Source organism: Cyrtonyx montezumae, unplaced genomic scaffold, assembly GCF_038088225.1.
Source record: "Cyrtonyx montezumae isolate F1298 unplaced genomic scaffold, pur_monq_1.0 scaffold_3, whole genome shotgun sequence".
Classification (NCBI taxonomy): Eukaryota; Metazoa; Chordata; class Aves; order Galliformes; family Odontophoridae; genus Cyrtonyx; species Cyrtonyx montezumae.
The window spans coordinates 148,959,066-148,978,584 of NW_027072034.1; the positions used below are offsets into that span (position 1 = coordinate 148,959,066).

Consider the following 19,519-nt stretch of genomic DNA (forward strand, 5'->3'; position numbering starts at 1 on the left):
CTGGGCATGGGGATGCTACTCAGGCTCTTCAGCTCCCACTCTTCTGGGCAATAGTTGGACATCTGAATAGATGTTGGGTAATTAAGTTACTCTCTGTGTGTGGCTCTCAATGGGACTCGTCTCAGTTGGGCGTTTTCAGTGCTGGCATCTAGAGCTGAGCTTTACAGTCTAGGCTCCCTTTACAGTTGGAGAGAAACAGGCATTTCTTGAGTGTGATTCATCTGGCCTGTTTTAGACATCTACATTAGGGTGAGATTTACAGGCTAAATGGGGGTGACATAAATAGATGTGATGTTCTCAGGAGCTTTATATAGCAGTAGCACATATTCACTGGTCCACTGACTGAAACCTCGATCTCCTTAACAAGGCTGTCCCAACATGGGAATAGAAAACAAGCCTTTCTCTGTGCCAGTCAAACCTAATTTTTCCCATACAGCATGCAGTGTTCACTGCTCAGGGGCAGTGGTTGGGCCACAGTGGGGTTTAATGTGTTTTAGGATATTCATTTGGAAAGGGTTTGAATCCTCTTTCCTAAATGAGAGCTTTAATTACCCATCTGCTGGCTAGGAAGCAGGCTTCTCTGGCAGTGGCCTGCCTGATCCCTCCTGTCAGCTCACTAAGCTGTGCTGGTGTGTTTGCTTTTTCCATGCCAGCTGGAATGAAGCACCTCTCTGCTCAGCCTGGCTACATTTCTGGTGGTTTTGGATAAGGTCAGAAACAGATCTTCAGGTATTTATTCTGACAGAAGTTTAAGTGAGGGATTTTGATGCATGAGAACTCCAGCTCTTCTGTCTGATTTCAGACTCACCTGTTTTAGATCCGTATGGCTGTTCACAGGTGTCAGCACTGGAGTCTTCATTTCTGAAAATGCAGGCTCTGAAGCATCTCACTGTAAAGAATTTGACTAATCCTTTGTAGTTTAGGAATATAAGAATAAACTTTGTTCATATTGCTGCTGATGTCATTAGTGCTGTCTTGCTAGGAACGTTCAAAAAGATGTAATAAGTGGTGTCTGCAAATAGTTCTTTCACAAAGCTGATAGGCTTCTCCGTGCATCGTTGACAAATGATGTCTCTGTATATCATACTGACATCTTTCTACACATCTGCAATCTATTTTCAGATCTCTGTTGCTTATTACCAATTTAGGGAAGGAACTGAAAGAAAGAAGTTTGATGGAACATTAGGAAGAACCACTGAAACCAGTAAAGTAATGCAAAGCAATACTAGTTCTGATGTTAAGCTGTCTAGAGTAAGGTGCAAAACTAGTGCAATTTACTTTCCTCCTCCTCAGCCCCATTGGTAAGCAGAGCCATTGATGAATCATTGCAAGTTAGAGGTGCTGTTCAGTTTGCTGTCAGTCCACAGTCAAAGAAAATTCACTGGGCTTCTGCTGTAAGCTCACTGCACTGCTGGGGGCTCTAAAAAACCATTACATAAGTGAAAGTATTTTCAGTTGTACAAGTTCTGTCACTTACCTATGTTTGTGCATTTCACTGTGGAAAAATGTCTTTCTTGCTTTCTCCCACCTACATAGGGAAAATCAGAACCAGTGTAAGAATCTCGTGGCTTTTTCTGCTTTTGTTTTTGCTGGATGGGGTGGAGCTCTGTGATTCACCCTGTCCTTAGGTGTCTGGCATGTGCATTTGAAATTTCTGCATAACCATGAGTAACTGGATTTTGGTTCTTTTTGAAGACTAAGTATTTCTGTTGAGTAAAGATTAGTTTAATGTCACCATGTCTGTCACTGTCAACTTATTTAATTCCTTCATTTTTACTAATACAGTTCTGTGTGCGTTAAGATTCTTAATTCTCATAACAATGTACACTCCACTGTTTATTTACAAATGCCTTTATCAGCACACGGTTTGTAACGCACGCCTCTAAAACTCCACCTGAGCATCTATAGATTGCATGTCACTGCTATGTCTGAGCATTATGCCTTTAAAGAAGGCATCCGAGCTTGTTCTCTTCTTCTGAGCCATTTCATCTGTAACTGATATTTCAGAGGGTGGTCTGGTATTTTAAGGATCTGGGCTCAGCATTATTTGTGCTCTCTAAGGCAATACTATGCATTAGGGTGGGTTTACACTTGGGCCTGTGCTTGGTATCAAACAAATTATGGGATCACAAAATGGCTGGGGTTGGAAGGGACATCTGGGCTTTGTCTGGTCCAGCTCCTACTCCTCTAGGGACACTATCTGAAGGAGGGAAACTCTTCTCCAGCTTCTGCTCGCTGCAGAGAGCTGCTGCCTTTTGCAGCTATGAGGAGAACATGCACCATCAGGTGTTCTTGTAAGAGGTGATATTTTCAAGGAGGTGTGACCATAGCTGTTGTTAAATACTAGACAGAGAGGTGTTGCTTAGGAGTGCTGGCTGGAAAAGGTGTGTTAGATTTGGTGTGCATGTTGTCACCCTCCTGACATACCATGTACCTGGTACCTATAGGAATACCATGGGTGGAGTTTAGGCAAATGTTATAGCTGCCAATGAGGCAGTAGGAGTGAGATTTGGAGGGTGGAGTGTCCTGCTGTTCTCCTTGGTGAGTCATCTAGTTTGTTCAAAAGCTTGTTTTTCATCTTTTGAGCCCTACAGGTGAGTCAGAGTCTGCATACTAGTGTGTGAGCTAGGGTGGTTGTATGCCCCCAGGTTGCTTTCCCACTGCTGACTGCTGCAGGGATGTCAAGCTCTGCTTGGCTCTACGTGCACTGTAGCATTGGCAGCATTTGCTGGTTTTGATGTTAGTCTCATTTTCTTTTGTACTCCCAGTGAAAGCTGTGGCATCATGAGGGATGAGCAGCCTCTCTGAACAGAACTGTGGCACACCTGATGTACATTACTTAGAGACAGACGGCTTCAGTATAAGTTATTTATTGTCTTAAGAGAAAAGTTTCCAACTGTGGCCCAGGTGTGCAATGATGTAATATTACAGTATTACAATAAACTAGTTTTGACCTTTGTAAGAATCTTATCCTTGCTTTCATACAGGGAAGTCTTATTTTGGGAAGCATGTTGTCTACAGTGATCCCATTTCTCATAGCAGACTTGTTTTCTGTTTTCTTCATGGGCTAGAAATTTGCATTATAATCATGCAGCAAAGTCTGTATGTGTTCACTCTCATAAGCAATATAGGGGGCTACAAAGATTCTTGTCATTTTTAAATCCATGTTTGAACTCTGTTAAATCTTCAGTAGTGCTGTTATGTGTGTCATATCTACATTGTACATCAATCCCTTTTTAAATGTGGTGATTCTCATCAACAGCAGCTGTGAATTCAGTAGAATTTCTGTATTTGTCAGCCCTCTCAAGTGGCATTTAGCTGATGCCAAAGACCCATGACACTCAGTAGGGCTGATCAGCACCATGTATCTCCTGGGATGATCCCCTTTGTCCATCTAGTGGGTTTTCTGCCTTCACCTGTTTAGATATGTTGTCTTTATTTCAAATATTGAGAGTATCGGTCAAGATACAACCACATCTTAGAAGAGAAACGTGGTCCCTGAAGTGAACAGAAGGCAAATATGCAATTGCTTACTCAGATTAATAAATTTCAATAGTACTATATATTATGTGTAGCATGTAACTGAAAAGGCAGCAAACATGATGTTCATAGTAGCCTGTGCTTCTGAGAAATACCTGAAAATGACAGCAGTTCAAACTCTGCCTTGTCTCTCCCGCTGTGCTGCTCCCTCCACCAGTGGTGCATTTCCAGCAGCCTCTCTGCCAGCCCCCTTCCCCTGGCAGCTTCCAGAGCCATGTCAGCCTGTGGCATCGCCTCTGGCACTGCTGCTGCTGTCCCACAGGGCACCAAGTGTGGGACCTGGTGGGAGCTGGCCGTGGGAAATGAGGACTGCTTAGAGGGAGGGGGGATGCATCACTTTCCTCCACAATAAGTACCACCCTGCTGCTCCCCAGAGGCAGGACCAGGCCTGCACACTCACTTGACTGGTCTGTACTCCTCAAGGAGGACACAGCAGTGTGCATGTGCTGAGAGTTCAGGGAGGTATGTTCAGCAGCCTCAGTGTGTGTGGATAAGAAGTTGGGCCGGAGCCCTCACTATTCTCAGAAATATCGTTCTCTGAAAAGGCTGTACGGCCACAGCCATCATGCAGAAAGAAGATCAGGGCATGGCAGCACCAGTTGATACTTCTGTGGTATTTCTCCTGAGATACTGCTGCTTTCATGCAGCCATTTTCTCAGCCTTTGTAAAATAAACTGAAGTTATCCACCTAACCCATGTGTTTCTAACCACATGATTCATGGGATTGGAAAATCTTTTATCCATCTTTAGAATCAGACTGTCTGAAGTTGGAAGGCGCCCATGAGGATCACTGACTCCAACTCCTGGATCCACATGGGACCACCCAAAATTCAAGCCCTGTGTCTGAGAGCATTATCCAAACACTCCTTGAACTCTGACAACTTGGGGCCATGCCCACTGCTCTGGGCAGCCTGTGCCATGCCTAGCCCCCTCTGAGGAAGGACCTTTTCCTTCAAGCACTGTTCATGTGATTCAGAAGGTAGAACAGCAGATAGCACAGTGGGCTCCCATTCTGGCTCTAATCAGTGTGAGAGTCTTTCATGCTTTGCTGTTGTATTTGTTATTTGTGTCCTTGGTCTCTTTCCTGAGTCACATGTGAGTCCCTGGTACTGAACTGCCCTTGTGTCCCCAGACCACAGTTATAGATTCCATCTGTTCCTTTCTTTCACCTTCCCTGCTCTGCACTGTTCAATCGTGGTCCCCTCTTATCCATCATTTATCAGTAGTTCTCCAAAAAGTCTTTCCTTATTGTCTGCAGTGGTCCCAGTCTCACCACCATCCTCATTTCAGTTCATGGGCTGTCCTCCAGCCCTCAGATCTGCTTTTGTCTTTCCTGACTTTAAATCACTGGGGATACCATTAGTCAAACTTTGGAGACAACTTCACTCTTGTGACATTTTGCATGTTTTCCATCTATTTGAAGAGATTCTGTTAATTGGTATATTCTCGTTAGAAGGTCTAGACTTTTAGTTAAGATACCTCCCTTTCCCACTTTCTTTCCAACCAGCAAACATCACTTTCTGCTTTAAAACACTAAGAAATTTCCCAGATCAAAACAAGGCTGGAGCTAAAAGCTCCAGGAAGCTCTCCTGCTCCAACAAATCAGGGTGGCCAGGCTGAAAGATTTCTCACAGTTTCTTTTCAGCATCTGTTAATCAGCACTCAAATCAGTGAGTGCTCTGAGAGTTCTAATGAGGACAGAATCTCCAGAAATATTTAGATGCTAAAAATGAAGATGACTATGTTGAGCATGTGTCTGAATTTTGCCCTGTGTATATAATTTGTCCTAACTTGGAGGACAGCTCTCGCACCAAGGCCATACCTTTTCAACATGTCAGTTTTCCAGCTGGGATAGCACAATCTTTTCCTCTAACCTCATCTCAGAAATGAATGAAGTGTTTTGACTGAAGTTTCTTCTCCTTCAAATCATTAAATCAGTATGAGGCAGACACTGTTAAAAATGAAATAATTAAAAAAAAAAAAAAAAGCTCCAAAGGCTAAAATTGGCAAAGATCTCAGAATCTGAAAATAGAGCCTTATGATGGGAAATATCGGGCAACTGTTAAAGTAGCAGTTATCAGTACCACCTCCAATATTCACAGCATGCTGTTCTCTGATCTGAGCCTTGAGAACATCACTCACAGGAAGATATTCTCAGTCCCCATCACTGGTTATCTGAGGGCAGCCACATCACAGAGCTGCTTCTGGAGGCCTGTATGGGGCTGCCGAAGCTGTGTGCCCACAAGTGCTGCCAGGTAGGCAGGGGGCTGTGCCTCCCCTCCTCTGTCCACTGAGCACCCAGAGCCTGGTGCTCCTATACCAGATGTTGCCCAAGGTTCAGGTGAGCGTTGGCATTGTTCCTTGCTCCCAAAGTGCCAGATGTTTGGTGTCAGCTGCCTTTGGTGCAAGTCCGGGTAAAGGCAGGAATAATGCCTGGCAGAGGGGATCTCACAGGAATATTTCTGTTGATTTTGAAAGAGGAAACAGAGAGCCCTCAGTCAAGCCCTACTCCTGACATATAGCCACAGTCCTGTTGCTGGGCTGTGCATTAGTACAGCTTTGCTGCTCTTGGTCATTAGCGCTTGGCATCATGTGTGCTTTCTTTCATTTTATGGGAACCTGATGTATTTCACCACTGGATAGAGAAAAAAAAATCATCATTGAGATTGTCAAGATTAATTTTTTTCTTCTTGAAGAACTATGAAATTATTCTGAAATGTATGACACATGTATAATAACAGCCTAGTGCGCTGTTTTTAAAAAATGTGCTAGAGGCATTGTGCAGTTTCCCAGAGGCTTAATGAGGGAGCCATACTGTGTTGGAAATTTTTCAACAATAAAAATTGACCTATTACATGCTCATGTAAAATGAGGGCTGACAATCACACGAATATGTCCAAAATCAAATACGGGCATTGTAAAATATCACTTCTTTCCCAGAGAGAAACTGGTCACCTGTTCCCAGTAGGGCTTTGCATTATATCCTATTCAGTAAAGAATAAGATGCTTCCCCATGGGGAAACAAAATGGCAGCAAAGTACTGGCCCAGTGCCCTTCTATGAATGCTTTCTGCTGACTGTTTTGCCAAGTCTTCAGAAATAACGCATAGGCATATTTTTTCAATATATGTTTTGTCTTTTTGTTGCTTTAAAAGCACAAAGAAAAGATTCCGCACTATTCACCACTTCATCATCAAAGAAAGGGAGAATTCATTGTTTGCTTGTTTGATTTTCTTCTTTTCTTCATAATACTTCTTTTATTTTCTAGAAGTCTAATTGCTTTTGCTGCTCTTTTAACATATACCTTAGAAGAGACGACTTTGTAAAAAATTGAGCATATGGCTCTGAAGCAGCTGTCTGCATTCAGGGGAAATGTCTATAATAAAACACTGAAATTTGGAGTCATAGGAGCAAAAGGTTGGATTCGAGAGTTATTCAGTATGCCATCAAATAATAAAAGAAAGGAAGGTAATTAAATATAAAGAGTTAAAGAATAAATCAAACGTGGAATATATTTCTCCTTTGCTCTGAACAAATTAAGCCACTGTCAATGTTTACATGTTCTGTAGTTGTGTAGTAGTAAATTTAAGCCAACATGTAGCCTGGGTGAAACCCTGAATGAGTATTTGGGCTGACAGAAACTTTCACCACTGCATATATTTCACTGCTGCTTGAATGCATGCGTTCAGACTCATAGCACTGTGCTTCAGTTCCTCATCCAGTCACCAGTATGTGATGCTCCAGAGCACAGAGCAGTATGAGGAGTGGGAACACGATGTACAGAGAGGTTAGAATTCATCAGAAAACCCTGTCAAGCACTGATCTCTTTGTTTTAAAGGAAAAAAAAAGGATTAAAATACACAAGCAGAACCAGGATGGCAGATAAGGTCTTGATGCACCTCGTGTATACAAGGCTCCAAGTTATAAGATAATTCTACATCAAGGAAATGTTTTTATGTGGATCTCTTCACATGTTCTTTGACCTTACCAATTTGTATAGTTTAGCATAAATAAATAAATAAATAGTATAATATAATAATAATATAATATAATATAATATAGGCCTTAGATTGGTAATGCAGTTTATCCATGTTTGAATAAATATGGGTAAACATTTATAACAAATAATGTAGAAGAGGATGATTTTAGATGGACAAAAGTCACGAGAGAAAGAGAAGAAAATGTATGTAATTGTAAAGCTACCAAATCCATATTTTTTGTAATTACTCCTTGTTCTGATTTTCAGTTTAGAGGTAGATAGAATGTAAAAAGCATTCTAAGTAATTATAGATGGGAGATTATTAAAATGCAGAAAAAGTTGTGTGCTGCTGAGGGAAGTCAGAGAAGTCATTCTGGCCATAGAGGATACAGCCTTTATATTTTGGAAAAACCTATCACCTAATAATGCAGATATTTCCAGAATAGAACTACTGAAGCTATGTACAGCTATTTATTATGAAAGATAGCAAGATAAAAATGTGAGAAAGTTTACAATAAGCAATCACGTAGCACAAGCACTGTAATTTTTAACAGAGAATATCTGAATGCACATGCTATTTGGATTATTGCGTTACTGTTAATATCTAAAAATTTCATTGAAATGTACTCATGAGTTATTTAAATGCATATAATTTGTAATGTCTCAGTTTCTCAAATAGCTTAGGCTTTCAATACCATAATATGTTTTTGATAACAATATCAGTACTAAGCCAATCCAATTTAATTGCTTTAACTGTATTTTAATGTCTTGACAATTGCTTACAACCCATATTTTACAACGATGTTTTAAAACTTATTGTGCATGTAGTTTATAATATATTTAGCTGATATTATAGTTTTTGCTGCTAACAAAGGGAGCTTCCCCAGCAGAGATGTCCACCACCACCCTTCAGATATTCAGATGCTGTTTCAATGCTCAATTTGTGCTTGATTCCCGCTATAGATGATTACTGGTACATGACTTATGATTCATTTAGGAACAGAAGCTGACTCAAGCACCAATAAATGCCTGTCGTTTACCTCTAAAACAGTCAGTTTTCTTTAAGTAAACCCTGAGGAAGTTACAAAAGTGCATACTGAAATTTGGCACTCACAGCTTGAATGCTGAGCAAGTTGTTCAGGAAAATTACATGGGAAAGCCAATTTAAAGTCACTGAAGTGTCATAAGTATTGGGAGAAATAGGCAAATTTGCTGTATGGAAAGTGTAGCTGGGATCTAATTCAATGACAAGAGTCTCCTCTCAGTAGGATTTTAAATACCACTTGTAAATAATTGCACGTATTTTATTTCTCTCATTCCAGTGACTATTTCAACAAGTACCTTCTTTGATGGCTTGCTGGTGACTGGGCTCTACACCTCTACCAGTGTTCAGGCTTCTCAGAGCGTTGGCGGTTCCAGTGCTTTTGGATTTGGTAAGTCTGAAGTAATTCATGCTCTGCAGCCAAAGCTAATGAATACCTGATCTTCCAGAGGATATCAGTAACAACACAATTACTGACACAAGTTAATTTAGACTTGGAAATTAAGAATACATGAAAGTCAGCTATAGTCAATGAGATAAGGCTTCAAAGGTGGCTTTTAAGCACTTCTATTCATATTTCTTCCTCTACTTTCTCCATCTTTGGTCAACTCTGGTACTTGGCTGACCAAATTATGATAATTTCAAGAGGAAAAACTTCAGCAGCTGGTGTGTGTGGAACTGTCATTTCTAGGTAGAGTGACATTTGGTATAAACTTAAACACTTATCTCCAAGTGACTAGCTATTCTTGAACTGAAAAGCTGATTCCTTTCAGATAATGTCGGTCTACTTTTTCCACTCTCTTAACAACAGAGTCTTCCTTTAAAACCAGAACGCTAATCAGTGTATTATATAACCAAATATTTTCTGTGTGGGAAATACAGAGTTATAGTACCAGAAGTAGGAAAGGTTTTTGCAGAATTATCACAAAATTCAAGTTCTGTTCAGTGGCAGAAGCCAGCCCAGCTGTATTTAGTACAATTGCTTTGAAAACTGTCTTCTAAATTTCTGCAAGTAATTTACTTCTATGTTCTGCAGACAAGTTGTTATTTGGTAGTAGTTTTGATTATATCTGTGCTGAAGGAGAAAGGCTACACCAATAGATCTAGTCTGCTTGTCTTCGTCTTCCACTTCAGTTTCGTTACCTGGATGGTACCTTAGTGATAACCAGTAGAAATAATCCTTCATTGTAACTGTCTCTGTTACAAACCATATAAAACTTCCTAGGGCCTGAGTGTCATACATCAGGCATACACTTGCTTGTAAATGAAATAGTACAAAGTAAGTGAGCTCACGTTACAAATAACACATTACTTAAAACTGTTAGGAATTGCTTGAGAAGGGCTCTGCCCCTGTGAATGAAGCATTTTAAATAAAAATCTCAATTTTTTTTTCACTAGCTCCTATACTTGCATATATATTGAAAAAAATGATCTGAAGGTTTCAGAAGAGCTTATGCTCTTGTGTGTGTCTCTGCAGTCACAGTTAGAAATAAACAGTGAAGGAAAGATGGCAACAGCTTCTGAATTTAAATTTCGATGCATGTTCAATCCATGATGTACTGATGGCTCCCAGCATGGAAAACTACACTCTGCAGTGAGAGCTGAGAAGGCTGGCCTCTTCCAAAAAACATATAACACACAAATGTTATGCATTTAAAATAATTTCGTAGTTGAAAAGTGTACAGTATTTAAAATCTGCAATTTGTAATAGAAAGAGAGAGTAGTCTGCACAATATGTAACTAATAGTTTAATATTCTAATAGGTAGGAATGGCATTGTTGAGGTTTCTGAAAAAAACATAACACACTTTTTCAAGAAAGCCTGGATCCATCTGTTGTGTCATCGTTTCTAATTAGCAAAGAAGCTGCTCTTCCTTTCCAGCAAGTAATCGTGATGTTCAGGTTAGATTCAGCTTGCTGAAGTGAACTTTTTTAAAATGCTGAGAACTGTGTAAGGTTCAGAAATCACAAGTGAAAGGTTTGTGTGGTTTAGCATAGAGTTGATGGATGGGCTAAGATGCGCCTTTCAAAGTATGATAGCAATACTCTGAAATTGGGTTGATAGTAGCTGCATTCAGTGAAAGGAAGAATATTTTTTCTCCATTGCAATATTAGCACTGAAATGCTTCTGTCCAGATTGCTCAGGGGGTCACATGAGATTATCATCGCATTCCAAACTTCCTCCGCTCTATGAAGTCTTCCCAACATATGCAGATCTGTCCTTTTTGCACATAAGTAGCTGCAGTTACCTCTTAATAATCTTATTTAGGAAGTCACTTAGTGTAGACACAGTCACTCTCAGTTAACACAGTTAGAGAACCACATCAAGAGCCTCTGAAGATAAATGATAAAAAGTTAATACTAGCAGGTTTAATTATAAAGGTTGGGAGTTTTTTCTTTTCATTATATATTGTGTAGCTGAAGAAATCGTTCTGGGCTTGCTCTGGAGGATTATACTGACATCAAACTTCCTGAAATATTTATTTGGGAAACTTTCTAACAACTCTTTTATGGGGATGTGAATCAGCTTTTGGGGAATGAAACTTAAGAGTTGTCTTAATTATTCATCTTTTGTCCCAAGCTAAACCATTATTTGGGTTCAGTTAAATGTAAAACTGAAATTATAGGTTCATAGGTTCATAAGGTTGGAAAGGACCTACAAGATCATCTAGTTCAACCACCCTCCTATCACTATCCCTACTCAACTACTAAATCAAATCCCTTAGCACCTCATCTAAATGCTTCTTGAACAGCGCTAGGGATGGTGCCTCAACCACCTCCCTAGGCAGGCCATTCCAGTGCCTGACCACTCTTTCAGAAAAAAAAGGTTTCCTCAGGTCTAATCTAAATCTTCCCCAGCGCAACTTGTGGCCATTCCCTCTCGTCCTGTCATTATTTACCAGGGAGAAGAGGCCCACCCCCTCCTCACCACAACCCCCCTTCAGGAAGTGGTAGAGTGCAATAAGGTCTCCTCTGAGCCTCCTCTTCTCCAGACTAAACAATCCCAGCTCCCTTGTCACCGGTTTGCGGGACAGTTTGACCCGGTACCGTGACAATTGAGGCAGGGGACCACGGGCCCACACCCCGGGGAAGGGGAAGGGGAAAAGGGAAAAAGGAGAAGGGAGATGGGCCTAGGAACAAAACAGCGGCAACAATCTGAGGAGGAAAGCTAATTTACTAAATAAGATATCAGAAAGGAAAATAACACAATATAATATAATATAATTGGAATTGAGGCAAATGGATCAAATAAAATGAGCAAGAGAGAGAGTGTCCGATAAACCGAAGGCCTTACGCTAACGCTGAAGGCGGACGGCTGCAACACCCACTGCCGAGCTCGGTCCCGAAGGGAAGAGAGAGTCCCGTGACCGCAGACAGTTTTTATCTTTCCCTCTGGGAGGAAATATGTAAAAATGCAAAGCATCGCAAAGTCCTCTGGGGAATGCAGTTCTTCTTCTCTTCTGAGACAGGTACACCCAGAACTATCGACGATCCACGGAGCTGGAGCATTAACTCTTTAACTCCCAATACACCACATGATGTTATGATGTGGAATATCAATAATACAACAAAAATCATAGAACCATAACATCCATATAAAGCTAAAACTGGAACCAGGATAAATCATAAATTCATACTGGAAACCTCACCAGTCAAACTGTGATGATTTTCTTTCCACTCTCGTGCTGATCAGTAGGGTGTGTATCTGGGACTCATTGCCATGTCCTTAAGTGTTGCTCTTAAGGATTCCTTCCTGCTCATCATCTCCCTCTTTTTCAAGCCATATAATCAACTGATACCCTCCACATCATTCATACTCCAACTTTTCCTTAGACACATTTTGGAATCCTGAAGGATCTCTCCACCCCTGTGTGCCCTTCTGCTTTTGAGTCTGAGGGCCCTTGCTGGTGTTTTACCTCTTTTCTACTGTGTGGAACATCTGGTAGCTGCACTGGGAGCTTAGCAGCTGAACAAGTCTACTCTCCCATATGGCTGTGATGTCCGTATGGTCATTTAGGGGCTCTTACTCCAGAAGTCTTGTAAAAATATTATAGAAAAGTAGCAGTGATTAAAAACATGTTGGGAAGCTCCAAATACAGTGGTCAGTTTCAATGGGAGAATGATGGCTCGCAAATGAGGTTAAGGCTCAGTGGTGCTGGGGTCTGTAGAGGGATCTGACCTGGATAAGTACAAGAATGCGGCTGAGTTCCTTCAAAACTATGTGCACTTGAAAGCAAGGTGCACAGTATCATTTCTTCTAGTAAAGGAGAAGATTACAGCATAATCCCTCAGCTGAGAACCTGAATCTATCCTTGTTACAGAAAATGTAAGCCTGTGTAGTTAAGCCAAAATACAAATCTAATTTTATGTCAAATCATAATTAATCATTACACTGATGTTTACATTTCAATAAGTGTAGAATAAACAAGTAATTTTAGTCACATAGGCAGTCACATATACATTCACATTTTAAGCTGAATTTAAAAGGACCTTCAGGCATTATGTGGGTTCTTTGATTTGTGTTAGAGACAGTGTATTCCAAGTTATCCCTGCTCTGGGAAGTGTGACCATGGGCCTAATAGTCTAATAGAAAGATTTGGACTTATTTTCTGCATAAGTTTACACAGTTATTAAGTTACTATCTCTTAAAACAAATGTCTCCTATCTACAATGAGGTCAAAAACTGCTGATGTGTTTTAGGTTTTGTTTAATTCTGTGGGCTACTTTGTAAGAATCTATAAGAGTGATGTTTTCTGGAAACATTTTTTTCTGGAATTCCATGTGCTAGGAAACAAAAAAGCTAACTAACTAAGAAGTATATGAAAGATCATTCTTTAAAAGATTATCTTGAAATTTTTGCTGTTTTGTAATACCTTGCTTCTGAATTATGAAGGTCATCACAAATTATGTAATACCTCATGTCTCTGGAATTCTTTTCTTGTTTCATGTTAATTAAAAAAAAGAGTTACAAATACTCCTTAAAGTATGAAGAATCTTTGTAATTTGCTTCACAGGACATGTAGGGCAAACTTACTCAGGTGGGAGTCATAGACAGTGTTGTCAATCTCATCCCTGGAGAAAGAAGGGCAAAGGGGTGCCTGGGTGCCTGAAGGGCACTTGCACTGCTGTCTCTGAGAGTGCATTTGGACATGCTCTGGCTATGCCAGTGGTGCGTTTTACCAGAGCAAGCACTGGAGGTGTCAGTGGTGACCATGCTCTCCTCCTTCTCCTGCACTGGGCACGTGGTTTTGAACCTCTAGAGGCTTGGTTTTGTCATCAGTTCATGCTCAAACACTGTTGGGTCTGGGATAATGTTTTGCTTTCAGATTTTGACAGATAGAAGAAAATATCCTCTGCTAACATGAGATAGAAAAAGACCAACTGTTGGATTTTTCTTGTTAGGTGAGCCTACCAAGCTGCTCCCTCCTGCTCCGTCTTTGCCTCTCTTTGCTTATTCACAGCTTTAAAAAGTAAGGAATGATCAGCAAATTCCAGTTCTTGAGAAAAAGTTTTCAGTTACATGCACACAACTGCTCTTGAAGTGTACTTCTGTAACTTACTGAAATAGCTGTGGATCCCTGGTTTACTTTGTGACAAGCCAAATGGGCTCCCAGACCCTCCCTTCACACTGGAGATACTTGCCAGAAACCAAGCAGATGGTAAACTAGGAAGAAATGACCCTTGGCATTCTCATTAGAACAGTTGGGGAAGTTTTAATAGGCCCCTATTTGCCTTGTGCTGTATCTAATACCCTTTGAACTGCCACTTTTTTTCCAGTTTGTTACAAGTCAACTACTGCCATGTATATTTTAATAGGGATTATCAAATACAGTTTGCCCAGAAGTTGTACCAGCCCTCTGCTGCTAATTAGCAAAGTTTAAATAATCGCTGAGTTCTGGAATAATTGGAAAGAAGCACTGTTTCCTCTGCCAATGCATAATTACCAATTAACAGGAAGATAAAATATCTGTATAATAGTCATATCTTGGAGAATTTGTTAATAGTCAATTAAATAGTAAGTTAGTGCCAAGATGACATTGGTCAAGAAAGTTTACATTTGAGTTTAATTTTATGGTACTCTCCTCTGCCAAGAGTATGTAGGAAAGCCATAATGATCATAAAACTTTCAAAATTTGTCTACCAAAATATTCAATTACTACATAAATGTATTTATGGCCAAAAGTTTAGCATTTCTACAATAAATAAATAAATAAATAAATGAAATGAAATGATTAACTATCTTATGTAACTTATGGAAAGGGGGGTCAACTTAACTCAACATATTTATGTTATCATGGAAAAAGTAGTAATTGCTGTTCATTTGACAGGGAACTGTCTGCCTACTGAAGAGAGAGATTCCCTGCGTGTACTGGGCTGAGAGTCAGAAGTATTTCCCCACAGGTGGAGGATCAGTATAGCCAGAAATGCAGTCTGTGTAGAGAATGCTTAAATTGCCCTAGTCAGGGTGTAGTAGAACCCAGTTCTATCACCCTGAATACATCATCAATTTCTGTAAGCACTCTTGTACTTGCCAGATCCCTGCTGTGGCAGTAGTAGCTCAGCCCTAGCTCTTGGACTTCAAAATCCAATTTTGCCTAATCTGCTGAGAAGCGCTGAGTTATTCTTCAATTTAACATACATAAAATTGAATTATGGTGTCTGCTCCATGATTTATTTCAAACACCCTTGGAGTATTATGGAGATGACAGTAATATAATTCAAGCTTTTAACCTCACAAATATACCTGCAGCTCTTATTAGCAGTGAGGTGGTTGAAGTGGCCAAGTTAGAAAAGGAGAATGAGCCTATATACTGTGTGATACATGTAACACTGCTTATATTTGGGAGTGCAGGTGGAATTTAACACTACAAGCACCACTTAATGCTTTGCAATTGAGAAGATAGGTGGAAGCTGCAGTAGAGGCAGAGGGAAAATTTACATCACATTAGTGCTTTTAAATGGGCACCTGTACTTTTTAAACAAGAAAATGCCTTTAAAGACAGTTTTACATAGCTAGAAGTAAAGCACTCATTGATATGTTGAGGCTGGTACAAGTCAGCAGTACATTCACACAGTAGTAATGGTTTTTCAGGTCTTATATACATCTGTTCTTCTCCCCTGAGATAGCTAGAAAGTGGTAAGGGAAAAATGTAGAGGATCACTGAATTTTAATGGGATTTTTTTAATTTCATTTTAGTTTTCAATAAAATGCATGTAGTAAAAAAAACCCCAAAAAACAGTATAAAACTTTGTGAAGTAATCAGTTTTTTGGCTGCCCCACATCCCTAAGACCATTCTGTTCACAGTAAGGTATGGATTACATTAAAAATAATCTGACATGTTAGTGATTTTTATCTATATTAATACCTATTGAAAATTGTAACTAATGTTTTCCGGTGTCTACAAATTTTAGGTCTTGTTAATATAGTAAAATATATTTTTAAAATAAATATACACTCATGCACACATTTTTACATATGTAATTCTTTTTCCTTATTTCATTCTAATTTCATACGCCATCTTGAATTGCTTCATTTTGAATGCTGGGAATTTTGAATTCCTTAAAAAAAACAAAAAACACACACACACAAAAATCCCTCAGAATGCATATATGATGGCACTTGTGGTTTTATCTCCATTAAGTTAACAGCAATGATTAAAACCTTCAGTGCCATGCATGTCTTTTGGAGATATCCCACACTGCACAGCAATTTGTGTGTTGATCATCTCCAGTTAATTTCTGAATTATCAGCCCTTACATGTCAAACTTGGTACCAGAAAAATGAGAAAGGCTTAACTAGTGACCACATGGGAAAATTCTGTGAAGGTGAAATATGCTCAGAGTTCCTGCACTGGGACGAAGGTAAAGCTCATGAGCCTTAGCAGCTCCTGACACTTAAACCATACCTAACCCTTAGCATGTAGGCAGCATTCAGGCCTCTGAGTCTTGGATATCAAATCATCTTGCCTGCTTTCGTGAGTGGCCTCAGAAATATGATATTTCCTGGGCTAGCTTGAGCCTGGAAGTGGTCAAGGCAATCTAAAATACATTGTTATTACTTTGATAGCTATGTTCAGCTGGATTGATAGGCTGAAGTTCCATGGCAGTTCTTAGTAACAGAAATATCTTTAATAAAGTAGAGGGAAAAGGCCATCATCTAGAAATTTAGGGTCATCTTAAAACTGCATTCTGCATGGGTATGTTTCAAGAATGTAACAAGCAAATGTTCCTGTGGCTGCATGAGCATCACCCTGCTAACATCCCTGTCCGTGTTATTTCTTGTCCTTTGTGATGTCTGACTGTCGTGTTGTGTTGCTACAATCAGATAGAGCCCACTCCCCTGACTCCCCTGTTGTGCCAGGACTATTATTTTCCCTGTATTTTGTGTTTATTGGGAAGTGATCATGTATTGAAGCTGAAATTATGGGGTTCTAGGACTTCCTCAATTAAGATGGATTGAAGCCTCTTGTAAATGTGAAATGATGTTGGGAAATGGTTATTTCTGTATTTTTGAAGACAAGTTTGTAAACGAATTTCTGGCATATTATGGCAAACAAATGTTGTGATCAGACTGCTTTCCCCATATCTGCCAATATGTTTTATTTGGAAGTGGAGTTGATGAGGCTTATAGGAAAATGGATTTTTTGAGTCCTGTGTAAACCTCCCAGTAATCACCTATTGTAGCAGTTGATTTTGCTGTTTGCTTGTCTGTTCTTGGGTATTAGGACTGATAACTGGGATTATGATTGATAACCCTGTCCTAGCAGAGTCACCCAGAGCAGAGTGTGCGCCACTATGGCCAAGCAGCTTCTGGAGATCTCAAAGAATGAGGTCCACAGCCTCCAGGCAGCTGTGTCAGTGGTCTGTCACTGCATAGCACAGCTGTTCTTCCTAGTGTTCAGATGGAACCTTTGTGTTCCAGTTTGTGTCTATCCTCTCTTGTCCTGGCGCTGGACACCACTGAAAGGAGCCCAGTTCTGTCCTTTTTGCAACCTCTCTTCCAGTGGTGGTGCAAGGGATTCCCCTGTGCCTTCACTTCTCCAGGCTAAACTGGCCTAGCTCTCTCTGACTTCCTTGCAGGAGATGTGCTCCAATCCCTTAATCATCTTCATGGACCTTCATGGACTCTGTCCGTGTCTCTCCTGTACTTGAGAGCCTAGAATTGAACTCTGCACCCTAGATGTGGCCCCATCAGCACTGAGTAGACAGCAAGCATCACCTCCTCAATCTTCTGGCAGTACTTTGTCCAATGCAGCAAGGGCACACTGCTGGCTCACGTTCAACTTGGTGTTGACCAGCACCCCTAGGTCCTTTTCTGCAGTACTATTTTCCAGCTGAGTGCCCCCCCCAGCGGTTGTTCCTCCACAAGAGCAGGACTCTGAGCTTGTCCTTGCTGAACTTCACAAGGTTTCATCAGCCCACCTCTGCTGCCTGCTGAGGTCCCTCTGGATGGCAGCATGGCATGTCAGACAGTCCTACAAGCTCTATGTCATCTGCAAATTTGCACATAAGGCAAAACATTATACCTTTGCATGGGCACAAGGTCACTCTCACAGCTAGTGCCACAACAGATCAGGAGTTTACTGGCACAGTAATGTTGCAGTGCATTGCAGAGGTTGGAAAATGCAAGGATAGACTGAAGTGAAAGTTACCAAAAGGCACTTGTTCATACATGAATATTACCTTGTAAGAGTCTGAGTTGGTCTTAAATTGAGTTCAGTACAATTGTCCTTGCTACAAAATCACCTGGAAGAAGAAGTGCAGGCTTTGACATGAAATCCTTACTCCTTGAGACAGGGCTGTTCCTCGCTACTGCTCAGCTGGATTTTATTACTGAACAAAATCCATTATTCCAGCGTGTCCATGTCAATCCAGGCTCTTTAGTTTATAAAGCATTAGCCCACAAAGAATGATTTGCAAAAACATTAGTCAAGCGAATCATACTGTAATCCTGCCCCCAGTAGGAAAAAAAGTGCAATTACTAAAATCTAGTGCAAACTATAACCAAATAATTTTTTTTCATAAACACAACCCTGTGATTTTGAATGCCCACAGGAAACAAACATCAGGGGAAACTGAGGCAATACACAAATATGGCGTTGGGCCACACTGTGAGAGGATAAGACATTTTGCAGGTGTTGGAGAATATTTTATTTCTAATCATATCAAGTTAAGTAGCTACATGTTGAAAGATCTTCTGTTTTGGGAACACATGGTCTAAGCACTCTAGTTGTGTTCTACTTTATTTAAATAAAACTGTTTAAATAATTACTTTTATAGGTATATAATTATTATAATAATAATAACAACAATATTACTACTAATAATAATAACAGTTTGCCAGCGTTACTAGAAATAATGAACCTTTTCAAATAGAAGTTTATGAATAAAATCAATTTTTTTTGCTTTTCTAACACTGAGATTTGTTATATGTCTGTTTCTGGACAAAAAAGTGACAAATATATTGTGACATTAGAGTCATACTTCACTCATATGGCATCATAGTCACCTTGATGTCCTCTGACATGGTGAAAAGATGAGGTAATTATCAGAATATTGAATCAATAAACACTGACAGCAATAGTAAGATGAAGAATATAAGTGTTTTAATGAGGTCTAGCGTAAAAAACAGAAAAACAAAAACAAACTCTGAGTTGTTTTATTCTGCAAGTCTTAATTTTTAGAAAGATTAAGCTTAAATTTTTAATTTATATGTGAATGGTGGATCTGCTGAAATATTCCATCTGCTTGCTAAGCAGATATAAATAAAATCATTATTTGCGCTCTAGAAATGAAACTTTACTAGATTGCATAATAAAGGTCTTGGTTAAGACTCTTTCTTGTTAACTACCTACTTAAATTTATCACTGAACATGTAAGAAGTACTATCAGAGGGACTGGTGAACACACAGTAGTCATAATTCAATCATTCAGGCAGCCCTGTCAAAATATTTGCTT

General features: G+C 39.9%; 1 protein-coding gene across 2 annotated transcripts in view; it reads left to right on the forward strand.

The window, feature by feature from the left end:
- The window catches only part of RELN (reelin), a 270,835-nt gene that overhangs the window by 35,741 nt on the left and 215,575 nt on the right, over positions 1 to 19,519 (forward strand). For both annotated transcript variants that reach the window (XM_065743657.1, XM_065743656.1), the window contains exon 2: positions 8,841 to 8,951. In XM_065743657.1, coding sequence (XP_065599729.1) covers positions 8,841 to 8,951 — 111 coding nt within the window. The remainder of the gene's footprint in view (positions 1 to 8,840; positions 8,952 to 19,519) is intronic.